General features: G+C 37.9%; 1 protein-coding gene across 3 annotated transcripts in view; it reads left to right on the top strand.

Annotated features, from left to right (window-relative positions):
• The window catches only part of LOC136856062 (ankyrin repeat domain-containing protein 17-like), a 76,704-nt gene extending 59,626 nt beyond the window's left edge, over window positions 1-17,078 (top strand). For all 3 annotated transcript variants that reach the window (XM_067133662.1, XM_067133664.1, XM_067133663.1), the window contains 4 exons: window positions 5,518-5,650; window positions 8,681-8,867; window positions 10,921-11,612; window positions 14,649-17,078. In XM_067133662.1, coding sequence (XP_066989763.1) covers window positions 5,518-5,650; window positions 8,681-8,867; window positions 10,921-11,612; window positions 14,649-15,466 — 1,830 coding nt within the window. In that variant the 3' untranslated portion in view covers window positions 15,467-17,078. The remainder of the gene's footprint in view (window positions 1-5,517; window positions 5,651-8,680; window positions 8,868-10,920; window positions 11,613-14,648) is intronic.
• The last annotated feature ends 4,336 nt before the right edge of the window (window positions 17,079-21,414 follow it).

Raw genomic sequence — 21,414 nt, 5'->3', positions numbered from 1 at the left:
AAATCACTTAACCCCCTCCTGAAATAAGTTATACCGTGTGAGAAGAATTATTTACCAAGTGAATAACAACAGACAGAAGCAGAGTCATTCAAACATTGGGAACGCATACCACAACATAACGAAGTGCATATGCGTAATATTTCGGCGTGATGTGAATTGATGTGCACTGTGGAATCACTGTTCTTGGCTAGTTTTGGTAATTTCTCTAAATCTTTAGCTGAAAACCTTTATGGAGAGAGAGAGAGAGAGAATTTATAGGAAAACATTTTAAATAAATACATAAATAAATAAGTACTTAAATAAATAAATATTGGGGAATAAAAAAAATTAAACAGATACACCTGGAATTCAGGTGATGTCAGCAGCAGAAAGCAGGAATTAATTTGCTCCTTGCTTAAACATTTGGAGGTCAGAAGATTCTATACATCTGCACTAAGGCAAACTAATCCACATTTCAGTTGTAGCCAAGATAAAACTCCTATGAAGATACACCTTAATTGCCTACACCTACCTGTTCATCTCTCACCAAGGGCGATCCAACCAGTGTTCTCTTGGGCAAGGTTGTGTCCTGGTGGCTAAAAGACTGAGTTCGAATCTCGACATTATAAAGGAGAAATCGTACATCTTATTTCCTATTCAGGTTGTCAAAGGGTTTCAGTGGAAACCGTATATGAAATTATTAAAATATTGGGAGGCTAAGTACAGATAATTTCGCCAACTTACAGTACAATTAAGTCCGCGATTAAGTCGTAAGAAAATAGGTGGCAGACAAAAGAGATCAATACTTCGTTAACATGGACATTGTCTATCCTAACGGGATTGCCCCGTCGAGGTAATACTCAGTAGTAAGCTTTATCCGTATCAGTGATACTTGATATGACATAGATATTACACAAGAATCAATCCCAGTTAACACGCATATGGGACTCATAATTCTGTGTATATACATTTCTGCTCGTCGTGGAATCATTATCAGTTTTAAGCAACGAGTCTCCACTCTGTAGATTCATTGAAATGTATAAATCTCTATAAAAGAGAGATGGTAGTGGTAAAAAGGTTGGTGTTTTTGTTACAAAATCATATGGCGCATCTTCGGTTTATTAATCAAATGTTCAAAAGTGGAGACTCTTTAATCTTTTTAATTGACACATGGAAACATATTGCAACCTGTTTAAAAGGACCAGTAGATTTAGTATACATCATTCCACAATTCAGTACAATACGCTTGTTCACAATATTTTTTAAGCAGAAATAAGACTACTTCTCTTTCAGCAAAATGAAATTTTCTTAAGCAATTGTCCAGTTCTAAGTAAAAATTACCTCTTGTGCGATCCAAGTCTTCAGCAATTCTTAAATCACTCTGAACTATAAATCGTAAATACTAATAGGACGCTACAGACTGAATGGGTTGTTTCTACAGCATGAAATGGCTCCCAGAGATACCTTTTCCTGTACTGGAGCTAAAACAATGCAGTTTGTTTTCTCATTGCTGAAACACGTCCCTAAGTCAGCTCCTAACCAATGTCCTTGATTTATCAACTATAGACTGGAAGCAAATGGAGATAACTTGGTTTTAAAAGAGTTTCCTTCAGTACAAGCCAAGCTGTGAATGTCGACTAATTAGACCTAAATCAATGCTGGCGATCATTAAAAGAGAAGTATGGGTCTATTCTCGTAAAGAGATAATATTCAGACAACTTGAGGACTGACGATACCACAACAGGAACCTAGGCCTAGGTGTCTGAGTTAGAAGGATTCATTGTGAATCTTTCACAAAAGCATAAATGCAGTAATTGTCCCGTTAATCATATCTAAAGGTAGATAAATATTAATTATGCAAGCTGAAAATAACTTTGAATAAAAGAGTTGGGGGATTACAATATATTATTTTGAATGTAAGTTGTCATACCCTCTACCAAGTTTCAGCAACTAAAGACTAAAGACTTCTTCTTCATTTACTCTTTACAAAAATGTAGTGTATTCTTTAAAAGGAACTATTTTCTGGCGGCAGTACAGAAGAACTAGATTCACCGGTAGAGCAGAGTAACACCGTCTTATGAGAGCAAAAAATCTCATCTGCAAGGCAGTGGACTTTAGGTTCTTTGCAATCATCACAATTGCAGTTGATCAGTTCTTCCTCCATATAATTAGACCTCTCAATTATATCATAAATTTTACGAGATATGAATATTATTTTCTATTTCATTAACTTTTAAAATCCAAGTATTTGTTCAACTTTTACATTCGGTTCCTCTCTCTATATTTTTGTCCGTATGAAACACCTCCGCAAAACACAACGAGAGATGAACACGTATTGAAGAATCATTATTTTAAATATATTAACTAAACCTTCTATAACTGTTTTGTATGCAAAGATATGCTCTAACATAGTCTTTATAAAACTGCCCCCACCGCTAGACTCAACAATCAAAATCACATGATTAATATTTTGTTACTCGTGGAAATCTTGAAAACTTTAATAATTATCATGTCAAGATTAGCGAAACCACTCGAAGCAGGGTTCGCTATTCTTAACAAGAAGATTATTGGGTTCGTTATTCTTTATATGGTAATAATCGGGTTCGCTGTTCTAGACATGAACACTTCTGTACCAGACATTTGATCCCCCCAGGGGCTAGTACTAAACAAGGCGAAATACATTTGATTCCCAGGGGCTAGTACTAAACATGGCGAAATACATTTGACCTCCCAGGGGATAGTACTAAACATGGCAAAATACATTTGACCCCCAGGGGCTAGTACTAAACATGGCGAAATACATTTGATTCCCCAGGGGCAAGTCCTAAAAAAGGCTAAATACATTTGAATCCCCAGGGGCTAATACTAAACAAGGCGAAATACATTTGACGCCTCAGGGGCTAGTACTAAACATGGCAAAATACATTTGACCCCCAGGGGCTAGTACTAAACAAGGCAAAATACATTTGACCCCCAGGGGCTAGTACTAAACATGGCGAAATACATTTGATCCCCCAGGGGCTAGTACTAAACAAGGCTAAATACATTTGAAACCCCAGGTTCTAATACTAAACAAGGCGAAATACATTTGACGCCTCAGGGGCTAGTACTAAACAAGGCAAAATACATTTGTTCCCCCCAGGGGCTAGTACTAAACACGGCGGAACAGTAAAATGAATCACTGTTTCGCCGTATTTAGTACTAGCCCTCACGTGGAATTGGAGTTCGGACCGGTAAGGGTGGGCCATTCTTTGCATGGGGACCATTGGGTTCGCTAATCTTGACATGATCCTAAGTATGATTCCTAGAATCAAGGGCCATGCACTAACCAACACATGCTAAATTCTTCAGTTATTTATCCCTTTACTTCTGTTAAATCAAACTTTAGATTTCAGAAATAAAAAAACGCTTTCATTAGAGGATTTTTTTTTGTTTTCAATCCTGCTGCTAGAATACCTCTTATATACCTAACAATATTCTGGTGGGTCTAGTTTTTTATTCTGCACTAAAGCGAATTTCAATTACATCTTCAGTATTTTTCCCCAATCCAAGCCCTGACTGGTTTTCAACGAATTAACAGAATTATAATGACGTTTTAGTGACGTAATTGTTGGTTTTCCGCTAAGAACAAACTTGTAATGGCGTTACGTTTGAGAAATTCGAAGTTGAGATGAGCATGTGTAAGAATTTCCTTTTAGGTTTTTTTGCAGTTTATATCGATAAACACTTCTCTCATTTCACTAATATAATGAATAACAACAGCTTTATATTTCTTAAGGGCTTATAAAAGCTGTTGATGACTAGAAACGTCTTCTAGTGTACAAAAACATCACAATTAGGACTTTTACGAACGAGCTAATATCAGTAGTAAAAGGCTGAAGTTACCTCTGGAACGGCTCCACCACTCGGTTGACCTCCACGAAGTCTTCTTCTTCTCCCGGATAAGATCGACAGACAGACACACATATAAGAGGAAATTTGCTTTGAATGACACTTATTGCATGTTGAATTAACGGATGAGTACTCCACCAAGCTTTACTTGTCATGGTTAGCGTGCAAATGTAAGCCAACGCCACAACCCACTAGCTGATTAGCAGTCTCCGCAGACCGTCCATTAAAAATTTGAGTCACAAGCTTGATAAAACAAGGACATCACGGAGGTGCGGATAACTAAATACACTTGTATTAAAAGAAACATGTTGTAAGATGTACTGTTCGATTTCTGACGAGTTATTGAACAAGAGTCGACTCCTATCTGTGGAGTTACAAAGCTCTTTTGAGGCCTCAATTCCAGGAATTCTTACGTAATATAACGGCGTATTCTTAGTAATTTGTATTATTGACTTATTTTTTATCGATTTGTCCGTTTAATGTGATTGGAAATCGTTACTGTTGCGTATGGAACATGGATATTAGGCCTAATGTCCTTTTATTGATCGTGGCTCACTATGATAAATATAGTTTTCTCTACTAAAGTAAAAATTGTGTCGAAGTTTCTTCGGCGCAATCGAGTTCTCTGTACAGCCTCTACAGCGTATAATCAAGGCCACCGAATATATATATATCTTTCGGTGGTCTTGCTATAATGCTGTATGAGCCGCGGCCCGTAAAACTTTAACCACGCCCATGTGGTGGCCTATCGTTGCCAGAAGCACGATCATGGCTAACTTTAACCTTCAATAAAATAAAAACTAATGAGGCTAGAGGGCTACAGTTTGGTATGTTTGACGATTGGAGGGTGGATGATCAACCTACCATTTTGCAGCCCTCTAGCCTCAGTAGTTTTTGAGTTCTAAAGGCGGACAGACAAAGCCTGCACAATAGTTTTCTTGTACAGAAAACTAAAATTAAGAAATGAAGAAAACGAAAATTTGAAGGTAGACAAAAATGTTCAGAATCGACTTTCATGAACTTCTTAAGATATTTCACTGAGCTTTTTCATAATTCACGAAAAGCTGAAGAATAAAAAAGCTTAGTTATTTAATATAAGTGTTAATTAGTGGCATTAATATTGAAATATACATCTACAAGACGAAAGAAATGTTGATAAAAATTAACAAATATAGAATTATAATCTACCATCGGAATCCTCAGTCGTAGCTGCTAGGCCTATTTTGAGATGTTTATTGCAAGCTCATCACCAAGATTTGAGAGTTGCTATTTATATTTATTTATTTATGTTTATCTTTAAGCTTGAGAAACAAAAATTATGAATGAAATATTGGTGTTGTATACAGAAAAACAAGGCATTTTTGCTAAAATTCTTTTGGGTCAAGTTACCATTAATTTAGGGAACAGTTACCTTTACCAGTGAGGTCTGAGGAGTACTGATCTTCATATAGAAATGCTTAAGTACAGTTAGGAGTTCCCCAGGGTGGGTCATTGTGCCCAAATTAACCTTAATTTGATTAGCCTGGTGGGAACAAAGGTATTATTGTATAGAAGCTTGCTTTTTCAACCAAATGACCCTCTAGCATTGTAAGCAATAATAATAATAATAATAATAATAATAATTATAATAATCTGTTTCTTCTGCAGGAGAAGGTAGACCTCTCCCTTCAGGATGGGGACGGGAACTCGGCCTTGATGTACGCATCGGCCTTCGGCCACAGAGAGATCGTTCTCCTGATCTTGGCAGCCTTCAAGAAGCTCCATCACGTCTCCGTGCAAGGTGAGGATACACCGCCTTCACTGTTTGGGTCCCTCTTCTTCTTCTTCTTCTTCTTCTTCTTCTTCTTCTTCTTCTTCTTCTTCTTCTTCTTCTTCTTCTGTGTTTAACTATTTTGTGACTTGGGGTTTTATTAGGGGGGGCTTTGTACCTTCTGATATATTATCTCTTTCCACATATATTTTTTTAAATCACTAATCTCTCCTCTTTCTCTCTCTATCTATGCATATATATATACACGTGTATGTATATAAATATATATATACTTATCAGATCTGAATTCTTTAGGGATAAAATTTTGTCTTGAATAAATACTCTGGGAAGTGTATAATGTATATATTATATATATATATATGTATGTATATACATGTATATATATGTAAATATATTTATATATATATATATATATATATATATATATATATATATATATATATATATATATAGAGAGAGAGAGAGAGAGAGAGAGAGAGAGAGAGAGAGAGAGAGAGAGAGAGAGAGAGAGAGACAGACAGACAGACAGACAGACAGACAGACAGACAGAGAATAAAAAAAACAATCTTAGCAAGACTGTAATTTGATCAAATATGCTTAAATCTACTAAAAACAAATTTCCTGGTGCTGTCAAGTTAAAACTGAGCTGTTGTCAGACTTACAATTTCTCGTGTATGTAATCCTCTGTCTTCAGAGCTATTTGTGTTACGGAATCCTTTTATATATATATATATATATATATATATATATATATATATATATATATATATACTGCTATTTTTCGTTTATGACTCACATTAACGTCATTGTAAGCTTATGTTGCTAAAGACATTATTATTTGTGCATTTTATTCATACTGAAATCGATTCCAGACACTGAAATTCTAACTGTCGTTCCTTTGTCTGTGGTAATGTTGTATGAGACATTGGTATAATGTCTCAGACATTATACACTTGCCAGAGTATTTATTCAAGACAAAATTTTATCCGTAAAGAATTCAGATCTGGTAAGTATTTTGGGGTAGAATTTACGCTTTATTTTTCATGCTATGTTAGTTTCGGGGCCTTATTGTCACCCATTGCCACTTGAAATCTGCTTAAGTTCGATGCAGACATCAGCATTACTTAGTAATTTCAAACACACTGATTTTAACGTGGTGTCCAGCCTTCCTCTTTCCAGTTAAAAGAAGAAGATTGGGATTAGACAACAAACGTGCCTTTGAAAATCAAGGGTTACTGAAACTTGCAGTAAACCTTAGAAGTCTGGTGTAAGTAGCAGTGGTTTATATTGAGGTCTGAAAGTTAACAGAGCAAGAGTAATCAAAATTAAGGTAAATATCATCAACTAAAAGTAAAATTAAACAATTTCTTCAGACTTCATTTCATCACGTTTCTCTGCAAGGTGAGGATACCTTTCTTCTTCTTCTTCTTCTTCTTCTTCTTCTTCTTCTTCTTCTTCTTCTTCTTCTTCTTCTTCTTCTTCTTCTTCTTCTTCTTCTTCTTCTTCTGTGTTTCCTGATCTTTTGACCTGGGGTTTTATCAGGGGGCCTTGTACACTACTTCTTGCCACATAAAGATCTGACCACAAGGCACCTTATTGTTCAATAATGGTTTTCTTTAGTGGTATATTCAATAAATTTCAGGTCAGCGGAACTTAAACTTCGTTTTAGATCAACATAGCTTCCACACTTCAAGTCAGTTTAACTTCCATACTTCATCTCAGGTTAATATAACTTCCACACTTCATTCAGTATAACTTCTACACTTCATCTCAGGTCAATATAACTTCCACACTTCATTTCAGGCCAATATAACTTCTACACTTCATCTCATGTCAATATAACTTCCACACTTCACCTCATATCAATATAACTTCCACACTTCATCTCAGGTCAATATAAGTACACACTTCATTTAAGGTCAATATAACTTCCACACTTCACCTTAGGTCAATATAACTTCCACACTTCATCTCAAGTCAATATAACTTGCACACTTCATCACTTCATCTCAGGTCAATATAACTTCCACACTTCATCTCAGGTCAATATAACTTCACACTTCATGTCAGGTCAATATAACTTCCACACTTCATCTCAGATCAATATAACTTCCACACTTCACCTCAGGTCAATATAACTTCCACACTTCATCTCAGGTCAATATAACTTCCACACTTCACCTCAGGTCAATAGAACTTCCACACTTCATCTCAGGTCAATATAACTTCCACACTTCACCTCAGGTCAATATAACTTCCACACTTCACCTCAGGTCAATATAACTTCCACACTTCACCTCAGGTCAATATAACTTCCACACTTCATCTCAGATCAATATAACTTCCACACTTCATCTCAGATCAATATAACTTCCACACTTCATCTCAGGTCAATATAACTTCCACACTTCATCTCAGATCAGTATAACTTCCACACTTCACCTCAGGTCAATATAACTTCCACACTTCACCTCAGGTCAATATAACTTCCACACTTCATCTCAGGTCAATATAACTTCCACACTTCACCTCAGGTCAATAGAACTTCCACACTTCATCTCAGGTCAATATAACTTCCACACTTCACCTCAGATCAATATAACTTCCACACTTCACCTCAGGTCAATATAACTTCCACACTTCATTTAAGGTCAATATAACTTCCACACTTCACCTCAGGTCAATATAACTTCCACACTTCATCTCAGATCAATATAACTTCCACACTTCATCTCAGATCAATATAACTTCCACACTTCATCTCAGGTCAATATAACTTCCACACTTCATCTCAGATCAGTATAACTTCCACACTTCACCTCAGGTCAATATAACTTCCACACTTCATCTCAGATCAATATAACTTCCACACTTCATCTCAGATCAGTATAATTTCCACACTTCACCTCAGATCAATATAACTTCCACACTTCACCTCAGGTCAATATAACTTCCACACTTCACCTCAGGTCAATATAACTTCCACACTAACTTCCACACTTCACCTCAGGTCAATATAACTTCCACACTTCACCTCAGGTCAACGGAACAGCCAGGGCCTCACAGCACAGCAGCTGGCTCAGAAGAACCGGCACGAGGACATTGCAGCCCTTCTGCAGGTGGAGAGTCAAGTCTTCGGAGCGCCCTCAGGACCTTCGTGCTTCGTGCCCACAAACCCTCTTGACCTAGATCGACCTCCCACGCCCACGGAGACACCTTCTGTCAGGTGAGAGAGAAAGAGAAAGAGAGAGAGAGAGAGAGAGAGAGTCCGTAGGATGCCCTGTTGAGAATGACACAGGTCATATCCTTCAGCGGGTGAGTCCTACAGGATGCGTGACGCCCTCTATAGGATGGCTCAAGGATCGAGTTTGATGGGGGAAGTGAGTTCCTTGTTGCATCCTTCCATAAGTGATCATGAATTTAATTTGCTTTTACAAATCCTTCCTTAGTTTTAAGGAAGGATTATACACATATATATATAACATGTGTTGGTTTGTAATCTTAATACAGTGACAAATTTTATACTTTTGTAGACATTCCAAGCGAGGGAAGACAGTCCCCGTCATTCCGACATTCTTGCATTCCTTTCTAGGGGAAGAAACTCATGCATTGATCTACGTGTTTACCTGGTCCCTTCCCCCCCCTCCTCCTCCCCCAACACCTCCAAACCCCACCCAACCCCCAAACACCCCGTGGCACACTTCGGCCCAAGAATGCAAAGCTATCGATTCGGGCAGCAATATAGTTTCTCCACCAATATCGTCTGAAGTTTCTTGGTACCTCGTTAATTACGGCTGTGACTTGGTATGGTCCAGTCTGTATGGTACATTGCTAGGGTGGTACGTGCACCGTGCCAGGTGTATACATACACACGCATTCTTTTAGTGCTCTTTCGTGCCGTCGTGTTCGGTCGCTGTGGTAATGGTTAGTGTGATGTAGAATGTATCCTGGGAAAGGTGGTCGAGAATACGTCTTTGTGGGAAGTGGTCGGGAATGCGTCTTTAGACTGTGGTCGAGAATCTGTCCCAAGGAGGTATAGAATGTGTCCACTGAAGACGCTTCATAATGTGCCTTCAGGAGGTGATCAAGAATGTGCCTTTTCCCCCGAAAATGGTGAATGAGTAACTTTAGTGTACAAGAAAAGATAAAAACGAATCGTATTTATACGCTTGTTCACTTGGAGAAAATCATTGTTACCAACTTGGAAATAATGTGGTGAGTTTTGTTCAAATCTTGCACCAAAAAGTATTGCACCTTTGTTCCAATAATAAATGCTGACAATGTCCATCTTCATACGGTTAGTTCACAAAGTAAAAACTTTATTCCTGCTGTTAAATAACAAATTAATTACATATTTTTAAAATTGTTTTTGGTTTATCTCTCAAGGGAAATTAATTGTAACTTTCATTTTCTCATCCAAGTTCTCAGTCGTCCCAGGAATGTGACCTTGATTTAATTTGACAATTTGGGAAACTGACAGTTAAATTTGAAGCGGAATAGGACCTTGCTTGGGGAACAAAAATTCAATGATCAATCATTGGCATTCCATTACTCCCACCCTTAATATCTTTTTTAGTTTATTATTATTATTATTATTATTATTATTATTATTATTATTGGAGATGTGCTTACAGATTAGATTCTGACAAAACATGGGTTGAATTCGCACGGCATAAACGTTCGTAATTCCTTAATCCTGTAATTGCAAAGTTATGCACATTGATTCAGAAACCGGTTTTGCGAGAGCCGCTTTTTACAGGTATTGAGTCTATTGCCAATCAATGTCTTTTATTCTAGAACCTCCACCAAGCTGCACTCATGAGAGCAACTTTGGTCTCCCCAAATCCCTTGCAAATTCAGTTAATGATTGGCCAACTGTTTCGTCATCTTGTACCAGAACAGGAACTTGGATTATTGAAGGAAATCACGAAGAAACATCTTTATCCTTTTGTATGTTTGTGAGTGTCCATTATTCCCCATATTAAATAAGGCAAATTTTAAAGCTATTGAAACCTTAGTGGTCTGAAGGCGACCCGTATGGGCCTATGTAGATCTATATGAATCTTCTCGCATGGATCTATATAGGTCTATATGAGCCTGCTCATGTAGGTCTATATAGACTTATATGAGTCTTCTCATTTAGGTCTATATAAACCTATATGAGTCTTCTCATGTAGGCCTATATAGACCTACATGAGTTTTCTTATATAGGCCTATATGACCCAGTCTTTAATGGAAGGATGACAGAAAATACTCATTTCTTGTTGTTTACCCTCCAGGGCCTCTTCCAAACGCCTCCGAAACGCCAGAAGGAGCAGCATCGTGCCCCCCGTCGACCCAACAAATCCCACGGCGCCGCTGCAGCCCGTGTGCGCTGAAAGCCTTCCCTTCGGCGGAAGGACCTTATCAACAGCCCAGAGAAGGAGGAGGGAGAGGAACGACCTGCTTTCGAAGGACATTCCTCCGGACGCGCCGAAGCTACAACGCAAAGGGCAGTCTGCCTCTCTGGACAGACCTGGGACGCCTGAAGGCCCAAGCGTGAGCCCTGTCCATTCCCCAGAAGGAGCAGACGGCAGATTGGGAGACATCAAGCCCCTCTCTGGAGGCGCAGAAGCCAAGGGCACCGTCTCCAGGTCGGCTGAGAGGGAACGCAAGGGCGGCACCCCCTCTGGAACGTCCTCGGGATTCGACAGATCCTGGATCAGGAGCAGGTTGGTCAAAGCGGCGACTGGAATAGTCACTGCTGTGGAAGAGTCCTTGGAGAGAGAGGCTCCGCAGGGACAGGACCAAGAGTGGGAAGTCCGGTCCCTGAAGTCCCAGGGGAAGGACGTCTCTACTCCTGAGGAAGGAGCCGCTCAGAATCAGCCCAGGATTCAGCAGAGTCGACTGGTTACGGCTCCTGACGCCGGAGAGAAACAGGTTCTGGAGGAACTTATGCGGGATCTTACCCTCTATGGGAGTCCTGGGTCAGGTGGGTGTTCCTTCGGTGATTTTTTTAGTCCCGAAATGTTTGATGATATTCTTCACGAGAGAGAGAGAGAGAGAGAGAGAGAGAGAGAGAGAGAGAGAGAGAGAGAGAGAGGCTCACTTGGCCACTAAAAATATTTCTTGAAAATTGAGAGAGAGAGAGAGAGAGAGAGAGAGAGAGAGAGAGAGAGAGAGAGAGAGAGAGAGGCTCACTCTCACTAAAAATATTTCATGAAAACTGAGAGAGAGAGAGAGAGAGAGAGAGAGAGAGAGAGAGAGAGAGAGAGAGAGAGAGGAACAACTCACTCGGTCGCTCTCTCCGCCATATATGTCCTGGCTTAGGATAAAACTCTTTTTTCGGCCAACACAAATCCTTAATCCCTAATCCAGCTTCGGTTCTGAAGCGAGAGAAAATTCCTCTCCCGTGCTCAGACGTCAACAAATCCTTATAAAGAAGAAGATGCGATATACTGGAAAAAGTTAAAATTAATTTTTGTGTCCCAGATGTTTTTGTTCGTATTGTTTGCGCTATGGAGGTTATATAATCGTTGTTTTGTGTGACTGTTTTTTTTTATTTTGTGTGCTTGTTGAGATATATTTATTTATTATTATTATTATTATTATTATTATTATTATTATTATTATTATTATTATTATTATCATTATTATCTATTTCTTGTATTCATTCCACTTTTGAATCTATTCTGTAGTTAGCTGCATTTTTAGACATGTTTCTTATTATGGCTGCATGTATTAAATAATAATAATAATAATAATAATAATAATAATAATAATAATAATAATAATAATAATAATAATAATAATAATAACACAACATTCACTAAGAAATGGGGTAATGTGGCTTTATCCAGTGTGTATGATAACATCTTCATATCAACGACGACTCTCTACTCAAGTGTTCGACAGTCCCAAGAATGTATATTCGAGAACTAAACATCAGGATACACTTCAGGGCTTCTGAATCCCCTTTGCTCCTTCCTAGGGCGTCTGCCCTGACCTGGATATGAGATTAGGCCGCTTGAGTCGGCATTAGAACCTAGTTTGGTGGTGCGAATGTTTTTGAAGATGTTGAGGAATTTTTGAGCCAATATTTTTTATGTTTTAGATAATATTTTTGCCAATCCTGTCTTTTGTGATCTTTTCAAACCTTGCCAGCAAATGCCTGAAAGGTCTTATAAAAGAATTAAAGGTTTTAGTTTTCTGTAAAAGAAATTTATTGTGTCGGCTTTGTTTGTCCGTCCGCACTTTATTCTGTCCGCCCACAGATCTTAAAAACTATTGAGGTTAGAGGGCTGCAAATTGGTATGTTGATTATCCACCTTCCAATCATCAAACATTCCAAATTACAGCCCTCTAGCCTCAGAGTTTTTATTTTATTTGAGGTTAAAGTTAGCCATAGTCGTACTTCCGGCAACACTATAGGATATGCCACCACCGGGCCGTGGTTAAAGTATAATGGGCCGCGGCTCATACAGCATTATACCGAGACCACCGGAGAATAGATCTATTTTCGGTGGCCTTGATTATAAGCTGTAGTAGCTGTACAGAAAACCCGATTGCGCCGAGGAAACTTCGGCTTATTTTTTACTTTTTTTAGTAGAAAGTAATATTATAACTTAACAGATGATATAATGGCAAACTTTATATCTGGTCACATGATTGACACATCTATTCATTTCAAGTCTTCCTGTCTTCCCAATTATAGCCCTCGTCAGTCGAATACAGCCAGGAGCTTAATTCATGACTTAGGTTCACAGAAACACTGGATTTTTAAAAGAGAGAGAGAGAGAGAGAGAGAGAGAGAGAGAGAGAGAGAGAGAGAGAGAGAGAGAGAATAAAATTAGATGCATATTATTGCCTGAGAACTGTATTTTGGAATATTACTGTATAAAGATATTTTTACAAAAATATTCTTTTTGTCTTTTCCGAACAACTTCGGAATTATGTTTGGAAGTTGAAGTGCGTGTTAAAAATGCGCCGAAGTTTCCTCGGCGCAATCGAGTTTTCTGTACAGCTGCTACAGCGTATGATGATCAAGGCCACCGAAAATAGATCTATTTTTCGGTGGCCTCGGTATAATGCTGTATGAGCCGGCCTGGTGGTGGCCTATCCTATATCGTTGCCAGAAGCACGATCATGGCTAACTTTAACCTTAAATAAAATGAAAACTACCCAGGTTAGAGGGCTGCAATTTGGTATGTTTGATGATTGGAGGGTGGATGATCAACATCATACCAATATATATATATATATGTATATATATATATATATATATATATATATATATATATATATATATATATATATATATATATATATATACAGTATATATACATATGTGTGATTGTATGTGTGCTAGCTAAATGAATTTAAATTAATTGCTTTGACTTAAATGTATTTTCTTCATATCTGAAAATAACAAGGCAAGACACGTGGAGTGGAATAGGACTGAACTGGGGAAAATACAAAGGATTTTGGAAGCGAATTTTAAGGTTTGGAAAAAATTAGACAATAAAATTGGAGATTGGCTGTCAAGGGTAGACCCACTAGCACTTAAGATTTACCCTTTTTCTTGAGATAGGCGTTTGTGCCTAATTTGAGGGAAATTTGTGACCTTTTTACTATTATTGTTATTAAAAATCCGTATGGAATGAGCCTAAATATCCTTTTTCGTATAAAGCCTTTTTGAAATAAGGTGTTACTATGTGTAAATGAAATATTAAACAAAATGGCACATTATTGACACATTACAATAATGTACCTCATGCAATTATGTGGGGAATGCAACTAATTCAAGTACATTTTTCTGTTGTTAAATAATTGAGAATTAGGTGTTTGTATACATGGCTTCATAAAGTATTAATACTAATGATGTGAGCACAACCAGATTACCTCAGGAGAATCGAATGGTTGTTTGTGCCCCTCTTCAGAACCTACTATACTTTCAAATTTGACTTTATTCTGCGGGTATTTGTGTACCAGTTGTTTATTTCTAAAGGTTATTTTTAATATCTTTTAGGCAATGAAGCCGACACTGAATCTCTAATGGAGTGCGAGAGATCTCCCAGAAAGAGCATCGTCGTAGTCAGCAAAATGAGTGGACCCAACAACCGCAAGATGACCGTTTCGAACGTCCCCCTAACGGTGGCAGCCCTGACCTCGCCGAACGAGTCCATGCCCAAAATCGAGCTGAGTTCTTCCTCGCGTTCCCTCAACAGAAGCATCCAGCATCTAGTCCAAGAGGACGCCGAGAACAAGCCCAGCCACCGCCCGCCCACGCCCGCCCGGCCGTCTCTGCCCACTTTGCTGCCCGGGAGGGTCGTGGACGTGTCCCTGAATGCTTCCATGGCCAGCTCCAAAAGCGACGGACGCCATGCCCCGCCGAGTCGGCGTCTGACCTTCAATTCCTTCCCGAGGTCATCCTCGGAGCCCAGGTCCCTCACTTCGTCTCCCAGACCCCACCAGACTCCTCGGAATGACTATGAGGACGACTCAGACGAACATTCCTCGGACGTGCTGGATTCCTCGACTCGGTCAGAGGGTTGGGATCACCTGAGGGGTTCCAGGGGGCGGGGCCCTGCTTTCACAAGTGCCTCGGAAGGTCACGTCGTGTCCTTGCCCCCCATCAACCAGTCCCAGTACAGTGAATCTGGCTGGCGGGGTCATAACGGGTCTCACGGGAGAGGCGGACTGACCCCTCACGGGGAGAACGTCCTCAGCGTCGCCAAGAAGACTCTGGAGCAACTGGAGAGCGTCTTGGCCCCGACGGAGGGGCATTCCTTCTCCAGGTCCATACCCAGAACGCGCGCTCCCCAGCAGATACATCTGGAGACCTAGCATAAGGCCACCCACCTCCATCCACACGGGGGTCAGGATTTCCTTTTGTCGCACAAGAGGAAGAAGACGAGGCTGAGGTCCAGAAGCCATGACAGAGGCAGTTTGGAAGGACCTTACAACAGCAGCTCGTGATTGTGCGATCACTTCTATCAATCACATGTCAATGGAAAGTGGAATCTGGCACCCTTATCGTGCCCAGGTTTGAAGAACACCGCAGCATTTTACGAGAAAAGTGCCCTTTTATGCTGAAAGCGATGCTGCTTCCTGTATTCCAGTTGACTAAAGAAGTGTACTTGAATTCCATAACCAAAAATACGACCATTTTATAATCATTTTACCGTAGATGTTAAAAGAAACTTGGCTGTATTTCTTACACTCGATACGTCTTAACTTTTGGTATACCCCGCTATGTAAATATCTATGTGCGGCCACATTTATACGTCCAGACCTATGTACGGCAACTGGATGTACGTCCTCTGTGTATGCTAACTCTCTTGATTAAGCAGGAAGGTATCACCTTTCTCTCTGTCTCCATATACTCTCTTTGAGACCTTTAAGTGGTCGAGTCCTCACAGGAACTTGTAAGAAGAAGAAGAATGCTGTATTTCGCAAACACTTTCTTGTTGATGTTTGTAACAAGGGACTTTTTCAGTGGTACTTTTTGAATGTTTACTAAAAACAGAGGACAACTTGGTGATAAAAAAAGAATATGAAAGAACCCCTTCAGTAAGAAATGTTTAAAAAATGACATATTCTTGACAATCAGAGATTTCCTAATCAAGATTTGCAATTTAATGTGATACAGGAGCTTTGTGGTGTCTTAACTTTGTGATCTTTCTAGAGAAATATCAGTGACCACGAACCACTGTCTCAGTTTTTGTAAGTAAAGACAATCCATTCCTGTTCTTTGTGCTGAAGAATATATTTTCTTATTCTTGGTAAGTGAAGGCAGTGGATTCTTGTTGGTCGTGGTACAGGAAGTGTATGTCCTTGAAAAGAAGGAATTTGTTTTGTACCGAGCAACTATTTTTGTTTTGGAATTTTCATATACCCTGTTATCTGGTTTGTAGAATCTCTCTCTCTCTCTCTCTCTCTCTCTCTCTCTCTCTCTCTCTCTCTCTCTCTCTCTCTCTCTCTCTCTCTCCTTGATTGATGTACTGTAGGCTACATCTCAACATTTTGAAGTTATGTTTACTTTCTTGATAAAATGTGACAGATTATGCTTATGTATGTATGTATATTATTATTATTATTATTATTATTATTATTATTATTATTATTATTATTATTATTATTATTATTATTATTATTATTATTATTATTATTATTGCTGACACCTACTACTGGATTATGGAATTGTATGTAAAATACCATTGTTTTAATTCTCCTAATTTTGAATCTCAAATCATACTTAATATATCTCGGCCAGTGAATGATTACAAAACCTGTACTACTTTATGTGATATACTGTCTTCACGCTACCTACAGACTTTAGTGGTCTAGGTCAATGCTAATTTACGGATGACCTCGTCATTTCCAGGTCATGACAATGACAATCTTGTATGTTCCTATTTCATTTCCCTTTGCGTAAAATAATAAAGTACATATTGGATGTGGTTTGTCTCTAACATGCGGCTTAGGTTAAGCTTCTCTCTCTCTCTCTCTCTCTCTCTCTCTCTCTCTCTCTCTCTCTCTCTCTCTCTCTCTTTTAACATGTAGGTTAGATTAAATCTCTCTCTCTCTCTCTCTCTCTCTCTCTCTCTCTCTCTCTCTCTCTCTCTCTCTCTCTCTCTCTCTGTTTATCTAATTTTTAACATGCAGTTTTGACTAAGCGCCCCCCCCCCTCTCTCTCTCTCTATTTGTAACATGCAGCTCAGCTTAGATTAAATCTCTCTCTCTCTCTCTTTTTAACATGCAGTTTAGATTAAGCCTCTCTCTCTCTCTCTCTCTCTCTCTCTCTCTCTCTCTCTCTCTCTCTCTCTCTCTCTCTCTCTCTCTCTCTCTCTCTTCTTACAAAAGAGTAAGAGTATAACGTAAGTCTACTAAAAAGCCTAAGGTTTTTTTAATTGCTTTCTGTCGTTACATATCTATGCTTCTTCATATACTCTTTTTTTTATATCATAGCATTAATACACATCTGTGTGCAAAAGTATAAGTGAAAACTCATACTGAATAAAAAAAAAAAAGGGTAAGTATAAAATTCTGAGAATTATTGGAACCTTTTTGGGGTTGAATCTTATAAATCACCGTCATTCTAGCTTATGCCTTCGTAGTGTCAAGACCACAGTCATGTGCCTACGAAGCCATGGGTTATAATTCTCCTAAAATCTTTCCTAACGAGGTGAGTCATATTTTTGCAGGACCAGCACAGATTTTGGCAGCTTAATCAAATCCTGTGGTACTGTTTTAGTTTATTTTCACAAAGGCTTTTAGGGAAAGTTGTGAAATGCACCTGAGAATAATGGCTAATCCACCATACTGGAAGCCTTCCGTGTCAAAACATTACCTGGAAAGTTTTAAAAAGTTAAACGCTGGCCAGAATTAATAGTAGCCTACTAGTAACAGAGTCTATTGTAACGTATTACCCCTCACCACAGACACCCAACATCTGCTGTGGGTTTATAAACATTGAATATGTAGGGTGCGGTTGCTATCCATACGCCTATCCCTCCACAGACGGTAACGGGAGCTTGTATTAAAGCGGTTTTTGGTTTTCATTGTTGATCACCTACTCAAGTTTTGACCAGAGCCAACATTTCTTGATTTTCCCGTCACCTACTCCATTATTAATTGAATATAAATCTGGCAGTCAGTTATACTTGAGTCATAACATTTTATTCTAAATATTTACTTCATCTAGATCATAAGATATTCCTCGTAAGCAGAAATAATAAAAGAAAAATTAGAAGAGACGGCCAAGAACTTCCTTTTCTATGAGTTTACCATAAATAATAGAAAACGAAATACTATGTATTACAGGGGTAACAAAAGGAAATATCACGACTTGTTACGTGAGTGCATAATAAGTGTATCAATATTTTTAGGTTTACTATGGCCCCTGGGGTGTCAAATGTATTTCGCCATGTTTAGTACTGGCCCCTGGGGGATCAAATGTCTGGTATCGAAGTGTTCATGTCTAGAACATCGAACCCGATTATTCTCATGTAAAGAATAACGAACCCAATAATCTTCTTGTACAGAATAGGGAATCCTGTTGTGAGTGGGTTCGCTAATCTTGATATGATCCGAATATTTTATCTTGTACACAGTTAAAAATTGTTTGCGTCCAAATTTCATTTTACACATTTTCTGTAACATGAGATGATTTAAAGGTTACTTTATTCGAATAAGTTGATAATTGGTTCCTGCCTTTTATACTTTATCTGTGCCTTTTGGTGCCTTCTCACTTAGCTGTCCAACTTCTTCAATAATGACGAATTCGTCGGTCAGATTCTGTGAGAGTTCAGAACTGTAGACTGGTAACATCCATGGAACCACCTCCACCCACAATGTGGGAACCAGTAATGCTCTCTCTCTCTCTCTCTCTCTCTCTCTCTCTCTCTCTCTCTCTCTCTCTCTCTCTCTCTCAAATTCAGTTGGTTCTCATGCCTCATTGTGGCCCACTTTACTCACATCAGCCTTAATCTTTGTGTATTTTATGCCTACTTCTCCAATTGTATTGAAATGTTTCCTAGAGATAAACTTTTAACATACCTCATCAGTCTAGTGTAAGCAGCAATAGGTCATAATGAGGGATAGAATTAGTTGTAAGAATTTCTAGTAAATATAGTAATTATAACAAAACCTTAGTTTCTGTCTGATGAGACGGGTATTCGGTTATGAAATAGATTATGAACGATTATAATTTAGACACATGGCCATATAATAGTTTCCTTCATACATTTGTCCCGTGTCACTAGAATGTACTTTCAAATCTATCACAGAGCAGTAATATATACTGCTATATATATATATATATATATATATATATATATATATATATATATATATATATATATATATATATTGATTATCAGTTTAGAATTAATATCATAATTTGCAGAATATAGATTTTAAGACTATCAAAAATATAATACCCAATATTTACAGACAATAATACCAGAGTAAGTCACTTAGAGTGAAAATAGCAGCAGACGACAAGTTGACGTACGGTGACAATAACTACAATGTTTACATGAGTTTGGTGTCTTTCTATTCGAAATGTGTCTTTTTTGTTTTTTCTTAGAATAAATATCGTGCACGAAAAGTGATTAACCATGGCCAAAAGTATTTTCAGTAACAGAATTGTGATTAATTCGGGTAAACAGCGAATGATAACGGTTTTTGAAGCCTAAAAGACACGAAAACTCGAAGTCAACAAACGGGTCCTCGGGCAGCCTGTACAGCGAGTCCTCCCTTAACTAGCCTACAACCGTAAGGATAAGGTAGATAAGATTGTTTTTACAGTTTTTCCTTAAAGTTTTGCTTTGATTTCCAAGGTTATTAGGGGAAATGCTGTTTTCATAACACAAATAAGTATAGGGACTAAATTTGAGGATTTTTTTTTTAATGATTAATGGCGGTAACCCATAACAAGCGTACATAACCTAACATAGGTTTTAGTCACCCGTTTGTTAAACTACTGCCATATAAACAAACGTATTTTAAGTCAAATTTTACTCTTTTTGCAATTATTTGCCGTAGTATTTGGTTCCTCTTATCACGGTTAGCGTTAAAATAGTAACAATGAAAGGTTTAGAACTCTGATAACAGGCTTCAGTAATCTCAAAAATACAGTAGGCTATATGCTAGCCTACAAGGAATGAGTGCATGTGGTTTCTTCATTGAAGTATGTGCCACTAGGCTAGGCAACAAGATGATTGACAATCACCCATTTAACTTTCAGGCCACAATTTTACCCTTTCCTGCTTGCATCATATAGTTAAAGGTTGTTGCAAATAATCTTGAAAGTAGGTCAGTTGTGAAAGGTAATGAAAAAAAATTAGGTATGACCTTGAAGTGTTTATACCATTAGGTTAGCCAACCAAAGTACTTTCTCTTTGTAAGCTTTTCCCTCTCACACAAATCCACTGCAGTTTGAAATTTTCAGTAATTAATAGTTACTGTACATGGCTCAGTAATCCTCTTTCAATCTGGTTTGGGACGACCATACTTCCTTTATTTGGGTTTGGGACCAACACAAATGTTTAAGCTTTCATGTTAGAGATGGTTTTGTACCAAAATCACCTTCAGTGAATACAGAGCAAATCAATGATCATTTGAATTGTAACATAAAAAAAAGAGTGGATTAGTTAGGTTAGGGTTTAAATTCTTACTAAGTATGCTGGCTTTCTGGGTTTCATTATGACCCATTTCCCCTCCTAAAGGACTCCTCTGATCTGTCACAAACTTTTGTAATTGGGATTGTGACGGATTGACTCTTCTCGGTTAGTGGGTCCCGGTCCAGAGGTCCACACCAGGCCTCCTATTATTGTTTATGCTTTACCATCACTTATAGGGCACATATTTTGCTGGGGTCCCATGCTGGTATAAGCCATTCTTAAGATGAGTATAATATATATATATATATATATATATATATAATATATATATATATATATATAATATATATATATATATATATATATATATATATATATATATATATATATATATATATATATATATATATATATATATATATATATATATATATGTTTTAACAAATAAGAAAAATGGGGATTTAGACCTAATTGTTATTGAAAATGACTGTTTATTTTAAATGAAAAATATTATAAATTTAACGTAACTGAATGGAATTTCAATTGAAAACCCCCACCATTTAAGTTAAATGTTTTTTGTTTTGTGACAAATAAAAAAAAAATCATTTAATACAAACAGAAATATGAAGGCGAATCAGAAAACACTCCCCCACCCCTTATTATCAG

This window comes from Macrobrachium rosenbergii, chromosome 34 (genome assembly GCF_040412425.1).
Source record: "Macrobrachium rosenbergii isolate ZJJX-2024 chromosome 34, ASM4041242v1, whole genome shotgun sequence".
NCBI classification, from domain to species: Eukaryota; Metazoa; Arthropoda; class Malacostraca; order Decapoda; family Palaemonidae; genus Macrobrachium; species Macrobrachium rosenbergii.
This window is presented reverse-complemented; position numbering and strand designations above follow the sequence as displayed.